The sequence below is a fragment of the Crotalus tigris genome, unplaced genomic scaffold (assembly GCF_016545835.1).
Source record: "Crotalus tigris isolate CLP2741 ecotype Arizona unplaced genomic scaffold, ASM1654583v1 scf7180000017804.1919176, whole genome shotgun sequence".
Taxonomy (NCBI): Eukaryota; Metazoa; Chordata; class Lepidosauria; order Squamata; family Viperidae; genus Crotalus; species Crotalus tigris.
Genome location: NW_024096647.1, coordinates 1,563,418 through 1,585,913, shown reverse-complemented (window position 1 = coordinate 1,585,913; position 22,496 = coordinate 1,563,418). Strand labels below are relative to the sequence as shown.

General features: G+C 39.6%; 1 protein-coding gene across 11 annotated transcripts in view; it reads right to left on the bottom strand.

Moving 5' to 3' along the window:
- FUT9 (fucosyltransferase 9) overlaps positions 1–22,496 on the bottom strand; it is a 75,115-nt gene that overhangs the window by 11,947 nt on the left and 40,672 nt on the right. For 3 of the 11 annotated variants that reach the window (XM_039342709.1, XM_039342710.1, XM_039342712.1), the window contains one exon: positions 12,220–12,326. The exons of 6 other annotated variants lie outside the window; for them this stretch is intronic. In XM_039342709.1, the coding sequence (XP_039198643.1) occupies positions 12,220–12,253 (34 nt within the window). In that variant the 5' untranslated portion in view covers positions 12,254–12,326. Of the gene's footprint in view, positions 1–10,918; positions 12,327–22,496 lie in introns of those variants that run through there. 2 more of the 11 variants (XM_039342713.1, XR_005556617.1) reach the window with 2 other exon arrangements.

Genomic DNA, 22,496 nt, shown 5'->3' with positions numbered 1-22,496 from the left:
GTCGGAGTGCCAGATGGATTGCTCTGAGTTCCAGCCAATTGATGTTGTGCGATAAATCTGACTGGGACCATTGACCTTGTGCCATGGGAGTCTGTAGGTGGGTGTCCCAGCCGAACAGGCTGGCGTCGTAGTCAAGGTGAGCCTTGAATAGGGATCCCCTGTTCATTGCTGACGACGTCCACCACAGAAGAGACAACAGTGTGTGATGTGGGACTCTCACCTTTCTTGTGGAAGCACTCATGTTCCATTTCTGGAAGGGAAGAAGAAACCACTGGAGGGCTCTGGAATGTAGTCTGGCCCACGGAACAATTCCCAGACAGGAAATCATCTTCCCCAACAGCTGAGACAGCTGGACCAGTGGAATCACCTTCTCTCTCCGAATCTTGTGGACAAGTGACCTGATACTGTCTTTGCGCTCCTTGTGAGAGGTAAACCTTGCAAAGATTTGAGTCTATTATTGTTCCTAGGTGAAGGAGGCGAGTTGAAGGTGTTGTGTGACTCTTCTTGAAATTCACGGAAAATCCGTGCTCCTGAAGAGTATTGATTGTTAGTTGAAGGTCTGATTGGGCAGAATGGAAAGAACTGGATTGGATAATTATATCATCCAGGTAACATTGAACGCACACCAGAATTAATCTGAGATGGGCTGCCAAGACTGCCAATATCTTTGTGAATACCCGAGGGGCCGATGAAAGCCCGAAGGGTAGAGCCCTGTACTGATAATGCTGGTGCGTGTAACAAAACCTGAGGAATCTGTGGTGTTGTGGGAGTATAGGGGCATGGAGGTACACCTCTGTCAGGTCTATAGAAGAGAGGAAATCCCCTTTCCTGATACTGACCAGAATGGATTTGAGAGACTGCATCTTGAACCTCCTGTAGGTTAGGAAGTAATTGAGTCCCTTTAAATCCAATATGGCCCTCCAACCCCCCCGAGGCCTTGGGAACCATGAACAGAATGGAGTAAAATCCCCATCCTCCCTGTTCCAGAGGTACTGGTTCTATGGCCTCTATCTCTAACAGATGGGATATGGCCGTGGATACCAACTCAGTCTTGTTTGTGTTTCTTGAATAAATCGGTCTGGAGGAGTGGTTATAAATTCTAGAGCGAGACCGTATCTTATGGTCTCCCTTACCCAAGAGTCATTGGTGGTAACCTCCCAAGTGTTGCTGAACAGTACTAAGTGACTGCCTATAGGAGGGTCCACCGTAGCATCACTTGGACCACCTGTAAAGGCGACTCCCGGACCCTTGAAAGGGATGCTTGGATTGGAACTGACCCTTGGTTCCAGGATTTTGGCGGTCCTGCTGTCGATCCTGTCTGGGGGAGAAGGATCTGGAACCTCTGGCCCATTCCTAGGACTGCCCAGCCCGAAAGGGCTGCCTCCACTCCCAGGAACCTCTGGCACGAAAGGCCTGCCTGCGGAATTCCTGCTGGGGCCTTTTATCCGGCCTCTTAGAGGGGTGCACAAGGACCTTGCGCTTATCCTTCCCCTCTATAAGGTATGGTTCTAGAATAGGACTGAACAGCTTTGTACCACTGTACGTGTCTGTTGATAGGCACCACTTGGATTTTAAATCTGCACTGTTTCAACCCACAGCAATCTGCGGGATGAAACAGTGACCGCAATAGATCTGGCAGAATACCTGGCAGAATGGAGAGATGCATCTGCCATATATTCTGAAGCAGCAAGTAATTTTCTTAATGTCTGGTGGGCACGCACCTGGTCAGGAGAAATCAGGGCCTGCAGCTCGCGAAGCCACATAATGGACGACCTTGAGAAAAAGGACGAAGACGTTGCTGCCTTGATCGCCCATGCCGAGGCCTGGTGAGCTCTGAGGAGAGAAAATTCAAACCTCTTGTCCTCCGCCTTTAGGGCTTCAGCCATATCTCCCGGAATTGTGGATGTGAGAACAACAATGTGAGAGGAGTATCTACAGTAGGCACCTCTAGAAGGGAAGCAAATGAAGAGGAAACATTAAAAAGTTTCTTTTCCGTACTATTGGGAGAAGGCAGAGTGGCCAATGAGGACCACTGTTTCTCCGCAGTGGTGCGGAAGACACTTAGACAAGGAATTTGTCTTTCTTCTACTACTTGCTCTGCAAACAAGGGATTAGACTCTTGTGCAGTGGAGGTAGATGGTTTAGGTTCCTGTTCAGCAGCCAATTTGGCCGTAGTACAAGCCTTCATACGCAATGACCTGAACAGGGAAGGATCGAAAAGATCTGATGTTGGGGCCGGATCCGGTGCAGCCTCCTCATCTTCTGACATAGGAATGTCTGCCGTCTCCAGATCCACGGATTCCTCTTCCCCTAACTGAGAGGATGTCTCAAAATCACCAGCGCCAGTTAACAGGGCACGCCCCGTTTGAGGTAAAGGTATGGGTGGAGGTGGTGGTACCTGTGGAGACCTTTGACCCATGGATGAGGCCATGAACTGTCCAAAGGCATGATGCATGAACACCTGGAACTGCTCTGATCATGACTCCTGTTGCTCTGAATAATGAATTCCAGCTGCAGTGGAAGTGTATGCTGCTTCAGGGGCCTGTTGTGTGATGGAAGAAGAAGGAGGAGGGGGAGGAGGAGGAGAGGGACCAACCTGTTCAGTTTCCCCTGAGGAGACCATGAGAAGGTGCAAATTGAGGCCCAAATGGGGATGGGTCCAGTGAAATGGGGGAAACCATTTCAGCTTCACTGGACCTGAGCCTTTGAGCACTGGAGAACTCCTTCTCCAGCACCTGATGTCTCCTCGAGGCCTCTCGCTCAGCTGCTTTGGAGGGCTCTATGTTCTTTGTTTTGGCCTTTTTTTTTCTCCCCACATCCAAATCAGAAGATCTGCGCTTTTTTGTGCGGGGGGAACATCAGAGCCCTGCGATGTCTGAGGAGTTGCACTGTCTGCCATTGCACACTGGATATTCCAGATAGAAGATGTCCAGTAATGGGGAAAACAATACGCAGATCTGGCTATCAAAGAAACTATCCTGCACTCTTGATGAACCACGATGGCAAACAGCCAGACAGTTCACTAGAACTGCCTGTCTAGGCCCTGCAGGCACAGTGCCATGAACTAATAGGAACAGGTGGATTTTAAATAAAACCCCCTCAGAGGACAATTCAAAGGAAGAGACTTTGTGACGTATATGTGTGATCAATAGTGAAATCCAAAATGGCTGCCACACCCCCTTCCTCAGCTATTTCCTCTGATCAGGAGAAAAATGTGCAAGGAGAGCTTGAGTAATCCCCCATGAAAACCTGGCACAACAGGCTAAATCTTTGTGGGATCAGGCCCTATCGTATTGCTATGGCACATGAGGGCCCTCAAAATGGCAACCACCCCTGTTGATACAATTCAAAATGGCGACCAGAGATCTCCTCGTCGCCCAAAATGGCGGTGCACCAATAACCACTCCAGCGATCTATTTAGGTTGTTCGGCCCGAAAAAGGAGTAGAGGGAGCTGAAATTAGTAAGGGCTATCTTCCCCTTCAATTATAAGTGCCAAACAACTTGCATTTAGTAGTGCAACCTCCACTGCGATCCGGATCCTCATGCACCAGCAGAGACCTCGTGGCCACAAGATCAATGAAACGAAGCCACCCAGCTGAGCTGCACTCCAGGGAATCCCCAAGCACCAAATAAAACCGCTGATTTCAGCGCTAAACAGCTGATCCCTCCTGAAATCCTTGACGATCCAGCGCGGCTGAGAAATGGCCTGGAGAGAGCCTGAAAGGGCCCTTTAGGACCTAAAAGGCACTTAAGCTACCTTTGGGCTCCCTTAAATCAAATAAAATTTAGCTAACAAATAGCAAAAAAACTAATATCTAATCCTAAATCTGCTCAGAACAGTCTCAGTCTGCAAACTAGGAGTCAAACTTTTCATATCTTTCCTGGGCACAGACTAAGTCGTGACTGGGAGGTCTCCTGGTCCAGGAGAGCATAGCAAAGTTTGATTGACTTAGTCTAATGGGCAGGAAGACAGAGTTAACCCATCTGTGGAGTCTCCATCTATCATGCTAGAGAACTGGTTGTTCACATATTTGAATCCCACCACTGCAGGAGACCATCTGATTCTGTGTGAAAACTTCCAATAAGCCCACAATTATTCTAGGTAGCATTCTGCTGAATACAGAAAATTTGTTCCAATGTTCACCTTGAATCTTCTTTAATTTCAATCTATTGGTTCTTATGTTGCCCTCAGTTTCAATAAAGAACAGGTCTACCCCTCTTCAGGTATGATCTAGCCAATGCAGAGTACAGTGAAATTGTTAACTCTTGTAACCTGAACTAAATGGTTTTGTTGAATGCAACTGAACCTTGCATGCTTAGAAACTAAATAATCTGTTCTGGTGCCATGCCCAATGTGGAATAACACTAATTGGTCTGTAATTTCCTAGGCTCTCCATTTTTGAATACTGGGATTAAACTGGCTTTTCCCCAGTCTTTTTGTAATTTACCAATTTTTCAGGAGTTTCCAAAGATTAAAGTTTTGAGAGTACATCTGCAGCTTTCTTCATCTTCCTAGGAGGTAATTCTTCTCATCCTGGAGACTACAATTGTTCATGGTAGCAAGGTGGGATCTTATTCTATCTTTAACAAATCTAAGCTGTCCCCACTGCCTTTTGTGAACCCTCTTAGGAAGAGTTCCCTTTGTCTTCTGATAGAAGAATTATTCATGAAAATCTTAAGCAGTTTCATTTTCTTTTTCTTGCACTGGTACTTTCCTGCCTTCCATCTGCAACAGACCAGTGCCTTCATCTCTTATTTTGGGTACACCTATTCACAAACTTTATTACAATATTTGGCATTCTTTGCCAGCCTCATGTCATTCTAAACTTCATGAGTATACTTATCCGTTTCATCTCTCTTCTTCTTGGGTCTATTTCTTTTGAAGAAATATCACTTCGAGTTCTAGCTTCCATTCGTAACTTCTTTCCAAACTCCACTCTGGTTTCCTGCCAGGTTTCTCTGATATATTATTCAGATCATATTTCCTTTCTACATTAGGATTTCTAGCTTTTCTGATTTTTTTTACCCATATTCTATGCAAAGTATACAGACATAGGAAGCAGAGGATGTTACTAGTAGCAGCCTTCCTACTGTTCTATGCCAAGTGCTTTGGAATATACTTTGCTGTCTCGTAACTCCTCCCTTAATTATATTCAGTCTGTACTTGTTTCCCATCCATTCTCTATGTGGAGTCTTTGCTTCTATTACCTTCCTGCTGTCAGTTTACTTTTTTCTTGATAAAGTGCCACTAGACTTGCCAAATACATTTCCCCTTCCCTTGTGAAGTACAATGCTCTCTGCTTAAGAGTTGCTTATACTTTTGATGCAAGCCATGGTCTTAAGAATACAATCTTTTCTCTTTTTTTCCTTAATCAGTTATTTCCATTCATTTAGGAAAGATATGTGAAAATGGTACTTGTGCCCCAGCTCCTTCACCTTCCCATTCAGAAATTTTTAATCACTTGTAATCTTCCCATGTTGATAAATATCCTTGATACATGCATCAGAAAAGCAGCACACTTCTCATAATAGCTCCTCTTTCCAACAGAACTGCTTCTGTCCTCCGCAGTAATGAATCTCCCATCACCACTTTTCTTTTCCACCTCTGAAGAGAACTTCAGCTTTGTTGATTTCTGCAGAGTTGATAATACCTTCCATTATCCTCAGGGATTGAATCTTTGTTTCAGTGTTGAGAGCTTGAAATGTGTAGATAAGCTTCAGTGATGGGTATCTCCTTTTAGTTTGTCTATTCTTGCTTGCTAGTTGTGCAAAGTAGGAATGTATCTTCTAGATCAGTGGTTCTCAACCTTTTTAATGCCGTGACCCCCAACCGGTTGTAAGTTGAGGACTACTCAACCGGTCGTAAGTCGAGGACTACTCAACTGGTGCAGCACCGTTTGCAGAATGGGACTTTTGGCGGGCTCAGCAGGGCAGAGACAGCCTGGACAATTCCTATTGGCTTTTGAAAGCCAATAGAATTAGACTCTATTCAAGAGAGTCTATTCTATTGGCTTTCAAAAGCCAATAGAATAAAAGGGAGTAGCACAGCTAAGGAAAAGGGGGAAAAAATGGCGGATTGTGTTGTTTGGCGACCCCCCCGTGAAATGGTCGTTCGACCCCAAATGGGGTCCCGACCCACAGGTTGAGAACCACTGTTCTAGATTTATTTTTATTGCAATTCCTGATATTCCCCGCCAATCTAGCTAGGCTGGAAAGTATAGTTTCAATTACAGAGAGCACCAATTTGGAAAGTCTGTTAGGGCACAACCCAAATTCCTAGAATGTGTAAAGTTTTGTTACAGAGACAATTCTTTTGGCAAGTGAAAGGATGTCCAAAATACAGAAAGGAACCCTATCTCTCCTTCAAAACCATTTTTCTTAAAGGTCATTTTAAAAAAAAGAAATGGCTTCACAGACTTCCAAGTAATTTCAATCTTTCAAATATCACTGACTGTATTTACATAGTGTTTTAGATAACACGTGTAATGAAATGTTTTATCATCCAAACACATTTTGAAATAGATAACCACTGATAAATTGAAATAAAATCCATTTCACTGTAACTATCTAGTGAACTGAACTGAAAGTAGCTCTGCAACAAAATTCTTATGAGATTTTAAAATCAGATTAAATATGTCAACCTCCCAAGAGACCACTGGAAAAGATATTTCTAATTAATGTTTTGTTTCAGACTGGAAAGCCTAATTTGGAAACAGCTGAAGTTCTAATAATTTTACTTCTATAGTTATTTTTCCTCCTTAGGGATTTTCATTGCCACTTGCTTAGCTAAAGTTAGAGGGTATTTCTTAGAAATAGTGTTAAAGGAAATCTAACATAAACTATATTTTGCAATGTCACTTCTTACAAATCTAAGGACAACAACAAGACTTCTATGGCAGTTACTTTAGACAACAAATAAATAAATTGAGATTTTTAGCTCAATTAAGATGAATCTAAATAGTATGGCAAAGTCTGAATGCAACGAAGTTTATCATTCACCACTGGCAATAGTGTGGGAATATTTTAGATAGCCTATCCCTATGGAAGAATTCAGATAATGCCAAATAGAAGTTATCCTAATGAATGTTCAGGGGATGTATACAGGGTGTTCTCTTAAAACGTGAAAATGTTTTGAGACATGCCAATATTTCTGGACTAAACTGATGCCAAATTTAGTAGCAGCTGAAAAATAACTTGTCCAAATCAGTATCCTATGAGAAAAATTGCATTCAGTAGAGACCTTGGTGCTCTCTGAACTAGATTGATTGCTTGCAAACATTTTGTTACCATATTAGATAGCATCGTCAGTATTATTGCAGTGGTGGCACAATAGTTAGAATGCAATACTGCAGGCTACTTCTGCTGACTGCCAGCAGTTCGGCAGTTCAAATCTCACCAGCTCAAGATTGACTCAGCCTTCCATTTTTCTGAGGTTGGTAAAATGAGGCCCCAGATTGTTGGGGGCAATATGCTGGCTCTGTAAACCACTTAGAGAGGACTGTAAAGCACTGTAAAGTGGTATATAAGTCTAAGCGCTATTACTATAAGGGAATGAGGTTTGTTCTCTATATACATTAACTTGCCCTGCCAATATTGGTGAGGGTGTTGTTTTTTCCTTGTTAGTTCCTTGATTAGGCTGTTGTTTATTCTTTGATTGTTTGTCTTGAGTTATTTTGTCTGAGTTGATAGTTCCTTGAGTAAGGAATCGTTTACTGTTTGTCTGGGGCTAAACCCTGCTTATCTGAGTGCTGACTGGGGACAATATATAAAAATGTATTGTCATTCTTTAGTTCACTTTCTTAAATGCATTTGTGCAGGCAGAGATATAGTGAAGTTAATATAGCCGCACCATCAATAGTATATTTTGGTAGATTGGTCAGGGATAGGGTGATTTTTTTCAGTATGTAATACTTATGCCTAAATTTTAAAATGAGAAAATGAATTCAGTCCAGAATCAGCTCCATAGCTAATAAACCATTGTGAAAATGCTTTGTGACCAAGCAATACTTAATTAGCTAAACTGTTTCTTGAGAAAAGTACTGTAAATTACACATTTTAAAATCACTTGGTGTGATCTCGCACCTGATATTCTCCAGCATTGGCCATGCTGGCCAAGGCAATTAGTAATTCTGTTCCAGAAATTACAGACACATTTCTATGCTAAAATAGCTTTTGCTACTATTAATAGCTTTAGATTACTGTGAATGAGACAATTTACATAAAAAATTTAGAAACCCAGCAACTGATACAATACTACTGAATTTATTTTGTGTGTTGTGCAGTTTTTTAAAGCAGGACATGCTTCAGAAACATGTTTTCAGGTCAATCTACCATGGAATTCCAGCATGGCTTAAATGTTTTTTTTTTTATGTTTTATAATGCATTCTCAATTCATACTATATCCTAGTAAAGCCTGCTAGGCATTATTGTTTTCTCATGCAAGATCACACACTGAAAACACAATTAATATGCCACTACTAGTTTCTGCATCACAGAATATATTAAGATGAGTTATTTTGCAAATTATGTAAGGGGAACTGGATAAATTAATTGTCAGGCACGAAGAACCAGGTCCACACACAGAAATTTCAGATTATTAATTTATTGTTAAAGCCTATGAGCAGGAATCTTCTAAGACTAATAGTTAGCACCTGGTTGGAACTAGATAAGAGTCAAGGCATTCAAGGGGATGTTGGACTTAATTAGTCTGTGGTTATTTAGGATTCTAAACTGATTCCTCTTTTAACTCTTCCCCCTAGCTCTGCCAGCCCTTCTCCTACACTAAGAGCAATGGATAAAGTTACAGGCCAGTATAGTTGTACATAAAGAAACTGAAGCTTAACTAAAATTCACTTAAAAATTATATTTGTTAATTACTTCATATATTTATAGGAAACTCCACTGCATTTGTATTAGTAGGCAGGATACGAAGCAATGGATGGAAACTGATCAAGGAGAGAACCAACCTAGAACTAAGGAAAATTTTCCTGACAGTTAGAACAATTAATCAGTGAAATGATTTGTTTCCAGAATTTGTGGGTGCTCCAACACTGGAGGTTTTAAAGAAGAGATTGGACAACCATTTGTCTGAGATGGTAGAGTTTCCTACTTGAGCAGGGGTTTGGACTAGAAGACCTCCAAGGTCCCTTCCAACTCTGTTATTCTGGTATTATTATTATTATAAAAAATGCAAGATTGGCAAAGAACAGTTGAAACATTTATTTGGAAAGGAAAAACAAGCAAACAAAGAACATCCCAGAGTAAAACATGATTCAAGTGGCAGAATTGGACTTATTTTCCCAAATTTTAAATTATATTACTATCATAGATACTGCATTTATAAATTTCCCATATGCTAGAACAGTGGTTCTCAACCTGTGGGTCAGGACCCCATTTGGGGTCGAATGACCATTTCACGGGGGTCACCAAACCATGCTGTCCGCCAGTTTTTCCCTTTTCCCTAGCTGTCCTACTCCCTCTTATTGGTGGCCACACCCACTTGGGGGTCACCACAACATGGGGAACTGTATTATGGGGTCACGGCATTAGAAAGGTTGAGAATCACTGTGCTAGAATGTTAATACTAGAAGATGCCAGTTTAGCTTTATAGATATTTATGGTATAAGGATACAAAAATGTTAAAAACTTAATAAGACATAGTATGAAGGGTTTGATAAGAATATGGAATTTCAGAAAAACAATGAGTTATCTACCCTTTAACTTCATTAAATAAATACTTTTTTTTATTCTGGAGACAATTATTGTAAGAAAAGTATAATTAAGTGCATAATTATTTTTAAGACAATAGAGTAAGAAACAATTATACAGAATCAAGATAACTTATCTGTATGCGTATATAAATTGCTATTAAAACATGACACAGATATAGAAGAAATAAGTTTGTATTCTGCCTTTCCTTTTTTTTAAAGTAGCTCAAGGAGGTAAATATATTCAACACTGCTTCCTCTTCCTATTTTCCTCATGACAACAACCCTTGAGATGGGTTGGACTGAGAGACAATGACTGGCCCAAAGTCAACCAGCTTGTGACTTTAGTGAAGTAAATGCCTTCACTAAAAATGGAATGTTAGAGTCCGGATGAAAATTGCCCAGAATTGTTGGGTCCCATGTTAGTTCTCTCAAAAGGTGAAGCACCACTGTTTTCTTCAAGGTAGAGGTTTTCCTTGAGATGAATTTGACCAATAAGGAAGAACATGGTTCTAAGAAACAGGTGGTCTGTTAAAAGAGTTAAGGATCTTGTCTACTTCTTTAGGAGCTGCAGGGTTTTATTAATTGATTGATTCTCTTTCTTACAACTCAAAGTTGCTACAAATACATAAAAAGCCATCAAAAACAACACAAATGAAAAAGATCACGTGAAGTATTAATACCACTTTACAATGCCTTGGTAAGGCCACACTTGGAACACTGCATCCAGTTTTGGTCACCACGATGTAAAAAAGATGTTGAGACTCTAGAAAGAGTACAGAGAAGAGCAACAAAGATGATTAGGGGACTGGAGGCTAAAACATATAAGGAACGGTTGCTAGAATTGGGTATGTCTAGTTTAATGAAGAGAAGGACAAGGGGGGACATGATAGCAGTATTCCAATATCTCAGGGGCTGCCATAAAGAAGAGGGAATCAAGCTATTTTCCAAAGCACCTGAAGGCAGGACAAGAAGCAACGGGCGGAAACTAATCAAGGAGAGAAGCAACCTAGAACTAAGGAGAAACTTTCTGACAGTGAGAACAATTAATCAGTGGAACAACCTGCCTCCAGAAGCGGTAAATGCTCCAACACTGGAAGTTTTTAAGAAGAGACTGGACAGCCATTTGTCCGAAATGGTGTAGGGTTTCCTGCAAGAGCAGGGAGTTGGACTAGATGACCTCCAAGGTCCCTCCCAACTTTACTATTACTATTACTACTACTACTATTATTATTATTACTATTATTATTATTACTATTATTATTATTACTATTATTATTATAACAGGAACACAGCCATCAAAACTCTTTCCAGGTAACTGGATAAACTATGCCATAATCACCTCAATTGCTCTTAGTAAATTTGGACTAATTAACTCATGTTTCAACTATTGTAATAGTCCAAACATGAGGTGACAAAGGCATGTGAGAAGAGACTGCCTGTCCAGGAAAAGGCAGAATCAATGCATCAGATGAATCTTGCGAAGATTCCCTAGTCAGAGCTGCCACTTCTTCTTCAACAGGAACTGAGAATCCAGGAGGACCTCTAAACTATGAATCAGTTCCATATAGGATAATGCAAACTTATCCACACCTAACTATGACACATTACTGATCCTGGGAAAATTGAAAAAAGCACAGCCACTCTTGCCTTCTCAGAGTTAAATGTAAGCATGTTCTTTCCTCTCTGGATCTTCACAGCCTCCAGCTGTGGAACATGACCTTGACAGCACTGTTTGTTTGTTTCAGAGATGTAAATTTATTATCAACATACTGATGATATTGGACCCTATGTCAGTGGATGATTTCACTCAGTGGGTTCACACACATTAAACAGAAGAAGTGAGATTGTCATGCTCTGAGACATCCTACAAGAAAGAATCTGTAAGCTTAACCTAACCCTCATAAATACCCTAGCCAAAACCAACCCAAGAGAAAGGAAAACCAATATAACACCATACATCCTATTCCTAAGAAGGGTATCAAGATTAATCATAATGAAAGCGGATGAGAGCTCAAGAAGAGCTAGGTTGGTTGCATTACTCTTATCCCAGTTCCTCAAGAGATCAAAAAGTGCAGTGATATGCAGGCCTATTTCCATATTATGTCTTATCCTGAAACCTGACTGAAAAGATTGTCCCTATTAGGGGTATAATCTGCTTAATCCAGCGCTCTTTTCTCAAGAGAAAAGGAAGGCCAGAGAATGGATGAAAATGGTGCAGAGGAGTTGAATTTAGTGATGGCTTCTTTAGAAAGGGGCTATACTACCATCACCATCGTGACAGATGGCACCACCTCTCCACACACTGACTTCACTACATGGACCAGTGGGATGGATCTAATCAACAGTGATCAGGTTAATAGAATTTAGGATATGTTCCATTTCCTTAGGAGTTACAGAGTAAAACACTTCCAAGTAACAAAACATAGATTAAACAATAATCAACTCACTAGGACTATTTCTGAAATAATTGTGGCCAGAAAATAAATCAAATAATAATTCACTATTTACGTCCAGGCTGAACAGAGAAACAAGGCATTCTCATTCCTTGAAATGAAGTTGAAGCAGTCCTTTAAAAGAATCTCCAGAAATCTAGTGCTGACAATGGTATCCCTCACCTGTAGAAGAGGGAGATAAATGAAAATTATCATCCAGAGTAGCAGGTAATTGGAACAGCAGTGATAGGCCACCGTCACTACCTCAATTACATAACCCAAGCATCCTTTCTTTAAAATGAGCAGACAGACAAATCCTCTTCTATTTGGGGTGTTGGACACTTTGCAACTATTCATTGTATTACTCTCAGATTATACAAAAGAGAAATAGACATTCCTTTTTCATGAAACAATATGATTCTTATTCCTATACAGGTAATTTTGACTTATGACTTAGCAACCACTCAGAGTTATGATGAACCTACCCAGGGCTACTTATGAACCGGACTTGAAGTTCCCATGGTCCCCCACTCCATGGTCATATGATTGCATTTTGGGCACTTGACAACCGGCCCACATTTGCAGCATCACACAATCATGAGATCATGATTTATGACAGTTTTTGCCAGAAACTGGCATTTACCTTTGGTTACTGGCAAAAAACATCTATTGCAAACAATGGATTTACTTAATGACTGCAGTGTTCTCTTTACAACTGTGTTTAATGACTGCTGCAGAAAGGTCATGAGACCCATTTAACAGCTGCCATAACTTATGACCATAATTCTGGGCTCATTTATGGTTGTAAATTGAGGACTATCTATATATTACATGCCAGTATTTTAAAACCCATCCAATAATTACATGATTGTGGTTCTGATTCATAATATAATATGAATATTATAATTCCATGGATTGTATGATATCTTATTAAAGATATGAAGAAAGAAAGAAAAAAGAAAAGAAAAGAAAAGAAAAGAAAAGAAAGAAGAGAGAAGTTGTATAGTCTCTTACATATTTCCCATGCCAGGAATGAAATTGCAGCATATATAGCTGGAGGCAGTACATTAGGTGACTACAATATTGTTAAATGATATCTTTTAGAACACATTGGTCTAATCACTCAAATAAACTATTAGTTCAGAATTTAAGAGTTATACAAGAAATGCATTCACAAACCTTTCAACTGAGATACTATAATGAGAAAAACGAGTTATTCCAAGCTATTACAGAAAAAATAGTTCGCCATCTTGATTTTCTTACTTTTTCTTTGTCCTTATATTGTTTGGTGTATTTTGAGCTACCCCGAGTCATTTGGAATTGGGCAGCATCAAATCAAATCAAATGCTCACTTCAAATACAGCAGTGCACAATAATAAGCAGTTCAAATCTATAACTGATAGCCAGAAAGTAATTTGTGCTTGTTCTGTTGGTTAAAGACACAGGACTAGAATTGGGGAAAGCTGTGTTCTAGTTCTGCCTTATGCCAACTAGAAGCCAACTATGAGATTTTGAGCCAATTACCTTCTCTCAATCCTAGGAAGAAGGCAATGGCAAACCACTTCTGAAATAACTCTGACTAATAATATTCACACAGGGGTCTGTTACTCTAACCCAAGATCTAGAGCACAGATGTCAAACTCGATTGTGTCACATGATGTATTGCAACTTTTTTTGCCTTTGTGGAGCCAGGGTGGGCATGGCCTGTGCATGACGCATCTGGCCCATGACACCCCTGGTCTAGAGCAGGGGTAGGCAACCTTGGCTCTTTTATGACTCGTGGACTTCAACTCCTAGAATTCCTGAGCCAGCCACGCGGAGGGGAAAGGGAGAGGTTTCCAAGCTGAGCCATGCTGGCTCAAGAATTCTGGGAGTTGAAGTCCATGAGTCATAAAAGAGCCAACGTTGCCTACCCCTGTTCTAGAGGAACAGCCAATCTTGAGGTGTTGTTTAAATAAAGTCAGGGTGCACATGTGTAATTCAAAATACCATGTTTACTGCAGGTTTGCCATCTATTTTAATCTTTTTAGGATTCAGAAAAATACTACATAGGCTGGAGAAGTGAGAGGAGAAAGAGGGTCAGAAAAGACATGCCACAGCAGCAGTGAGAGGGCAAAAACCTTTACATAGGGCTTTTTTTTCTCTCTGTCATGTCGGTTCACTTCTCTACCATTTGACTTAGCAACTGTTTGGCTAATAATTTTGGGAACAAATTGTGGTCAGTAAACAAGGAGAGGTTATGAAAGCAAAGGAGTCCATAATGTTGACTTATGGCAGGGGTAGGCAACCTTGGCTCTTTTATGACTGGCTCAGGAATTCTGGGAGTTGAAGTCCACGAGTCATAAAAGAGCCAAGGTTGCCTACCTCTGACCTATGGCCTTGCCAACAGATAATAAGTGAACCAAGATTTTTCCTCAGTTCTCACAACAGATGAAATTTTCTGCATACCTATTATTTTATATCCGAACCAAATCTACCAATCAAGCAACGCAAAAGCCATTTCTGCCTGGCAAAACAGCCCATGTTCCAAATTAAGTGATTCTTTCTGGTGCTAGCTGTCAAGGAATAATGCACCATATATGTAAAAAAGCTAGCCACTCTGTGATACTTGTCCAGTAACTAAAGACTGTCTCCAATGAATATGGTGGACCACATTTGCCATACATTGCAGGTTTCTGTGATAAACCAAGACCACTCAAAATCAACTTCAATTCAGATGTAGACTTCCATGAAACCCTATTCTCAATCTAGTTCTTTGGTGTTCCGCAAATCGTAAATGTGTCTAGCACTCTTAGAAAAGTCATTTTCTTGGAATTGTTAGGAAGAAGATGGATGGGAGTGATAACAGACAGTGACAAGGAGATCTCCTCAGGGGCAACTTTGGGTCAGGGGGCAGGAGGTAAAAACAAATTCCAAGATTTCAGAATTCCAGTCAACTGGTTAGCCACACTCGGGCTCTTTGACAGGCATAATGGTTTCCAAACTGGCTAGTTTAGCCACACCCTATCATTTTGAAGAACATTTCAAAGTCTACAATCAGCCAGGTTTGCCCTCTTTCCCCACTAATGCCCTAATCTAATCTAGAAGACTTGTACTGTATGTGAGCAGGCAAACAGGTGTAACACTTGGAGAATGGTTTGGAGCTAAGCAGCACCTTTGCCTGGTGTCTTGTTGTATAGAAAGAGCAACCGAGCTGAGGCTGTACAAAACCCCAAACATGTGTAAGAAACTCTGGAAGGAGAAAAGCACTATATGCACTTATCCTGTTAGAACTTAAATAGAAAGAAACCAGCTAAGTAAATCAAAGGCTAAGCACCTGGTCCATGGCCAGATTATTAGAAATAGGACAGTGAAGTTAGCTCTGTCCAGCCAAGAAAAAAGCTTTGCATTAGGAAAAGTGTGAAATGTAATAAAGGGAGGTGTAAAGCTTTCATACAAGCTGTGGTGTGTCCAATCGTAGCCAAAAGAAATCCCCACACCAATACAGATTCTCTTAGAGTAGTGGTTCTCAACCTTTCTAATGCCGCGACCCCATAATACAGTTCCCCATGTTGTGGTGACCCCCAACCACTTATACATCACCGGGTGCCAGGGGCATGGCCAAAGAAAAGGGGGAAAAATGGCAGACAGCCTTGTTTGGCGACCCCCGTGAAATGGTCGTTCGACCCCAAATGGGGTCCCGACCCACAGATTGAGAACCACTGTCTTAGAGGATGAAGAATGTGGGGAAATTACATGACATGATATTTAACAGGTAGTTCCTCTCTGCAGCAGTCTCGTCTATTATAAAATAAACATAAACTGCATTTTTTCAACTGAAATTAGTTACATACTTTATGAGATAAATATATAATCTCCTATGGCCAAGCTCTAAGGAGCTGTGCAGTTTTCTAATCGCTGCCATAACTTTGCCTTTTAACAAATGACATCTCAAAGGAATTATTGATAATATGAAGACCTTTTTAAAATTAGCTGTACTGTATTTTTGCAAAATAATGGAAGATTCAATTTTATTATTAACAGTTTGCAGATCAGTAAAATAATGCTACAAAATTCTACCAGTAAATTTTCAAAGTAAAATATATGCATGCGCTAAAGAAAAATTAATTACTTTATAATTTTAAATTTGACAATTTAGAACAGGAAATTACAATAACACCTATAGATTTTATCACATCAAATAATGATTTATCAGTGAAGTTAACATTTCCTAGAAGTTGTCCATATTCATGAGCTCTTAAAATTTCATGCTGAAACTTCATGATAACTGTTGTTTTCATTATTAAATTCAACATTTTAAAATGTTTCCTGGCACAGAAAGAAATAATGAGCATCAATTAATTATTGTAATGGTTACCAATAAGAGCAGGAGACATGGGTCAGTTCAACCTCCAAGAAACTGAAAATAAATTTCCAAAGATATGCTTAGCTGCTACTGGATTTTGACTTAAATGGGAAGTATGACTACTTAACTCAATTTTTTCTCCATTTCTTTCCCCATCTCATACTGGATATGTGCAAAAGAGATATTAAAAACATGAATGTTGTAAATTCAAAGAAAATTTCAGAGCCCACTGTGGTTTCTGCACCATGGTAATTAAATATTTCAACATGTGACCCTTTCTCTGGTGTGTATGGGGAGGTAACATGTTATTCAAAGGAAAGTGTGTCAGTGGTAATTTTTCAATAGCGTGACCAATTTTTTTTCTTTAAAAACAACGCCTGAATTTTCAATTCTGCATCAAGCTCAGCTACAATGAGGAATAAAGTACATCAATGGAACATGTAACAAGGTAGCCACTGGACATAGAAGCCATTCACCCTGAATAATACATTTTATGTACTCAATAAGACACCGGCATTACATTGGTATGGTTGCTCTTTCCCCCCTTGTTTTTGGAATATTCCTCTAGTGCGTGTCCTCTAAAAATGGACCTTAATACAGCTAACCAGGTCATCATTTACCATCTATATACTTATTAAAACTTTCATTGTCATGATCTTTAACTGGGCGAAAAAGGATCATAGGGCAACAATTTTTGAACGAAGGTACTTCCAATGGGCTAACTTACAAAATGTGTTCAAAATCTGGGACCCATGACTCCTGCAGGAATGAAATTTGGGGACGTTGTGGCAATTTCAGTGCTACTAACCCCTTCTGGACTGTTGCTGTGGTCACATGACCTTTATTTTCAATATTCTATGACAGTTTCCCAGCTAGTCTTGCCATTCCTCCCTCCCTCCCTCCCTCACCAGCAGCAGTCACTTACTTATTTGCTGGGAAGGGAAAGGGGAAGTGGAGAAGGAACCCTTTCTTGGCCTATGACATTTCTCATGTGCTCCGCTGACCACATGCTTTCCCTGACCTATGCCACCCACCAGCACCCCCTTCCAAACCCTCACAGCACCTCTGGTCCATCTCCACTGTTTTCAACCTACGCTGCACTTGCTTGCACAACCCCATGTTCCTGGCCTGCACCTAAGGAAATATTTTTTAACACTGAAGCACCAAAAAATCCATACAAAATTTACAAAACCCTTCAAAGCTACAGTACCTTACTTGTTTCCTTGCTCTGAAGCCAGTCAAAACTGCTTCAGAAGCACCCTTTCAAAGCTTTGTACTATCTACCGTACATGGTAGTTCTTTTTTTTTTAAAATAATTTTATAATGGTTTGCAATTGAAAAGATAAAAACTAATACAAACTAAAAGAGTAAAACATAAAAACTGCAGAGAAGAAAAAAGAAAAAGAAATATATAAACAAATTTCCTCTTTCATCACAAATATAAATAATTTTAATAACTGATTACCTTCTATTAAAATGCAATAAATAATCTCTCTCCCCCCCTTACCTCAAACTCTTAACTATAAACAAAATTTTAAAACCCGTCATTCATTTTTGATCAACATAAACCTATTACGGGCTAGCAGAGATACTATAACTACATATCAATTTTAACCTTGATCAAATAAGCCAACTTTATATTCCTCCCCTATATGTTTAATATTCTTGGTTTTTAATCCTTACAAATAATGTCCTAGAAATTGATTTATCTATCTATAATAAAAGACATTTTTAAAATAAACTTCTGAATCCATTGTTCTCAAATATCCTTCTTAAACATCCAAATTGAAGGTATCTTGCTCCATTCTGTATTAATGAGTTGATTTAAAATATTTTTCTCCTTTAATTGTAATCTTTAATTTCTTCTAGTTCCCTCTAGGTACAATCTTCAACATCCCATTCTACCATATTTTTTTCTAAAGAATCAAAACATGGGAACTATTTTTATATTTAATTTCAAAGTCATATTCAAAGCCCACTCTTTTTTTAATGCAACATAAGTAAGACAAGTGAAAAGATCTTCATCAAATAGTTGTGGCTGACACCTTCACTTTTCTGACCACCTCCCATGAATGCCCCTGTTATGAGGAAGGGGAAAGAGAAGTTAGCTAAAGAAGGAATAAGAAAATATTAACTTTCTCAATTCTTCAACATACAAGCAAGGTTAAATTATCTACTGCATAACACAATAAGATTTAACAGGTTTATGTATCTACTGGTACCTGACTAGTCTAGACAACAAGCTTCCAGGAATTCCCCAGTATTTTTGGATTTGGTTAATCTGTACATGTAGTAATAAACAAACAGATATATAGAAACAAATCTATTTACACCATTCAAAAGAGATGATAAAAAATTAAGAAGGAAACAAAAAACCCCCCTAGAACTCTCTTGCAGCCAACACCCAGATAAACACCAGTCAAACAATCAAGCAGAAAACAACAGACTAATCAAGGAACTACCAAGAGAAAAAAACTCAACACCCCTCAGCAACAGAGCAAGCTACTATATATAAACAGGGAGCAAATTCCATACTTATTATCACTGAAGATATTAATCAGTTGAATAATGAAACGTCTGCAATCAAACAACCAAGTTCATAAAAGCACCAACGATTCCACATTTATTCTTTTGTTAGTACAATCTATTTGGCTTTAAATAGCATGTCACAGAAAATAAATCATGTTTATGTTTTCTATATGGGAATCCAGTTCTGATTTTCATCTTCACAAAAGTAGTGAATGTTTATTAAACATTTGCACCATATACACATATTTGGTTGTTGCAATTCTCCAGCCTCCTCACACTTTTGTTCAACATTCTGTTGTATAATTAATATAACACCAGAAGATATAGGTCAAAATTATTTTTATAATGACTAAATAAAAAACAAAATTTTGTGCTCCTAAGATGATTCAGACTTACCACTTGATTACTATTCAACTTTTCGTAGCTCTCTGTGACTGCAATATCAATTCAAGACATAAATTTTCAGTGAAAATCATGGCTTATAATATGGATTCTATCCACATTAACTGACTTTTTTTCATGGGTCATGCAAACAGTCCCTTAATGTTATCTGGAGTCTAGTTTAGAAAATATACAAGAGGATGTCCCAAAGGTGCTTTTTCAGGAGGCAACTGGACTTCCTTGTTTTTTCCTTGAAGATGTTTCACTTCTCATCCAAGAAGCTTCTTCAGCTCTGACTAGATGGTGGGAACGGAAGGATTTATATTCCTTGCAGACAGCTGGTTATTTGCATTCTTTTAGAGAGTTGTTGAGGCCATTTGGAAGTTTACCCGTGTCCTCAGGGTCACCTGAGCAGTGCAAATGTGTGTGAAGCCTTCTTGACTGCAGCATGACACAGGTAAACCTCCAAATGGCCTTCCTTCCATTCCCCACCATTCAGTCAGAGCATGACCTAGATGACTGAAAATCTCCATAAGTGGATGACATTCTACAATAATGAAATAATGATTTAAAAAAATAAAGATTGTCAGCTTTCTAAAAAAAAAAGTTAAAATCTGATGACGAAAAAAATCAATACCTCCTTGGCTGCACTCCTTAAATAATCAATATCTTATACTTCTGCTTAGCAAACAGTGGGCCCATTTCCTACCTCCTAACATCAGTCCTATAGAATTCCTTTTTTACACACAAATACATTTCTGCTGAAATCAGATTTAACTGAAGTACAAGAAGGATGATGATGATGATGATTATTATTATTGTTATTGTTATTACTCCTAGGATATAAAATGTCAAAGCATCCACTGAAGGTGAGAATGTGATAATGGTTCTGTTACCTTGCAATGAATTGCAGGTACTCCTCAATTTACAGTCACAAGATCAGAATTTTTGACTGTTGAGTGAAGCGTTTGGTAAGGGAGACTTAATGTGACTGCTTCATTTATTGACTTCAATCCTAGAACTCCTAATTACAGACATTACACGATCTCCCAGGTTGTTAAACATATGGAACAAAAGCTGGACTGACTCAGTTCTACAGAGTCAAAATCCTCCACAGGCAGCCCTTTTGCCCTTAAAGAGCTGCCCACCCAAAAGCTCAGCCCTGCGCAGGGCCAAATCCCTCTGGCAGGGAACCTTTTGCTCTCTTATAGCTGCTCACTGGAGGGATACAAGTCTGTGTAGGGCTGAATCCTTCAAGCGGGCAACCTTTTCACTCTCAAAGAGGTTGGCTGAAAAAGATCTGTCCTGAAATCCAAGCAAGTTTTGGCACAGAGTGTTTGCAGCATGAGGTGTTTGCAGGCAGCCAGATCGCAGAGACAAGAGGACTTCCCCTCATTTCCAGGTGCTGACTTCAAGTGCCTAAACTGCATCTATCCCAGTGGTTCTCAACCTTGTGTGACGGCGACCCCCGTCACACGGACGCGGCGCGCATGCGCGGCGCCGCCCCATGCGCGGCACGCATGCACGGCGCCGCCCCCTGAGGGGGAAAAATGGCGGATTGCGTTGTTTGGCGACCCCCGTAAAATGGTTGTTCGACCCCAAATGGGGTCGCGACCCATAGGTTGAGAACCGCTGATCTATCCTAAAATCCAAGTAGGATTTTGGCATGCAGCATTTGCAGCTGGCCTCCAGAGACAAGATGACTCCTTCTCATTCCTGCAAACTGAATGCCATGTACTGCAAGAACTCTGTGCTAAAATCTTGCTTGGATTTCTGGACAAACCTTTTTATTCACACACACACACACACACACACACACACACACACACACCAAATCAGAGGGTGGCTGCTGGGCAGACCGCAGCCTTTTGTAACGTTCCCTACTGGTTTCTCCATTGACTTTCTGGGGAAGCCAGCAGGGAAGATTGCAAATGGCAAGCATATGATTGTGTGACACTTGGCATCCAGTCATAAGTGCAAACGGATTGCCCAGGTGCCCATATTGCAATCAGGTGACTGTAGGAAAACTGCAGCGATATAGCTTTGGGTACAGGTCATAATTCATTCAGCACTGACATACTTTCAAACACTCTTTGAACAAATGGTCTTCAAGTGAAAACTAACTGTATCCAAGGTAATTTGCTTTGAAATGAACAGTTAGTATTTTCATATATTTCATCTGAATACCTCTACAGAAATTAGCTGTTAATTTTAATACGGAAACATCACTTTACCAGAAATCTTTGAAGTAGCTTGAAAAAAACTAAGAGATTTTGAAGACTGCTACTTTTACTTTGATACACACATATCCTTCAAGCAAATTATTGAAGCTTTGAAGTTCAGCAACCAGAATAACACAGAATGTAACACAAATGAATCAATACATATTTTGAAAGACAAAATAAAGAGAGGTACTAAGTATAAAAGATGTCTGAGAAAAATACGTAACTCCTTTATTAATTCAAAATATTGTAGAGATAACTCTATTGCTCATGTTTCTGGGTACAAATTTATTTATTCTTTCATCATATTTATATAGATTTCCATCTCATAGGAAAGTAAGTTTAGGCAACATACTATTATATATATGTATATATAAAACTTTCAACAAGTAAATCAATTTCATATTCATTTCCACAGAACCTTATTTTCTCTAATAATACAACAACAAAAATCTCTTCTTTCCATGTCTTATATGTATAAACAAATCTCTAAAGACTCATTATTCAAATTTAATTAAGAACAATTTTACTAAGAGTTACCAGAAAAAATACTGAAAAAATGAATCTTTAACCCCTGCAAATAATGTTGCATAAATTAATGTATCATCTTCACTTCATCTCTTCCGTTGGTGTATGGTTTGTTTAGCAGGTTGTTTAGCCTACTCACCAAACACCATACCCACAAAGATGATGCTACTCCATGTCCACAGAAACCAACATGAAACTTCTGGATCTATGCCTCAACACATACTTAAAGTTCAATGGGAAAATCTACAAGCAAGTAAAAGGCACCCCGATGGGATCACCCATATTAGGAGTAATAGCAGAAGCAGTCATGCAACGACTCAAAACCATAGCTCTACCGACCATCCAACC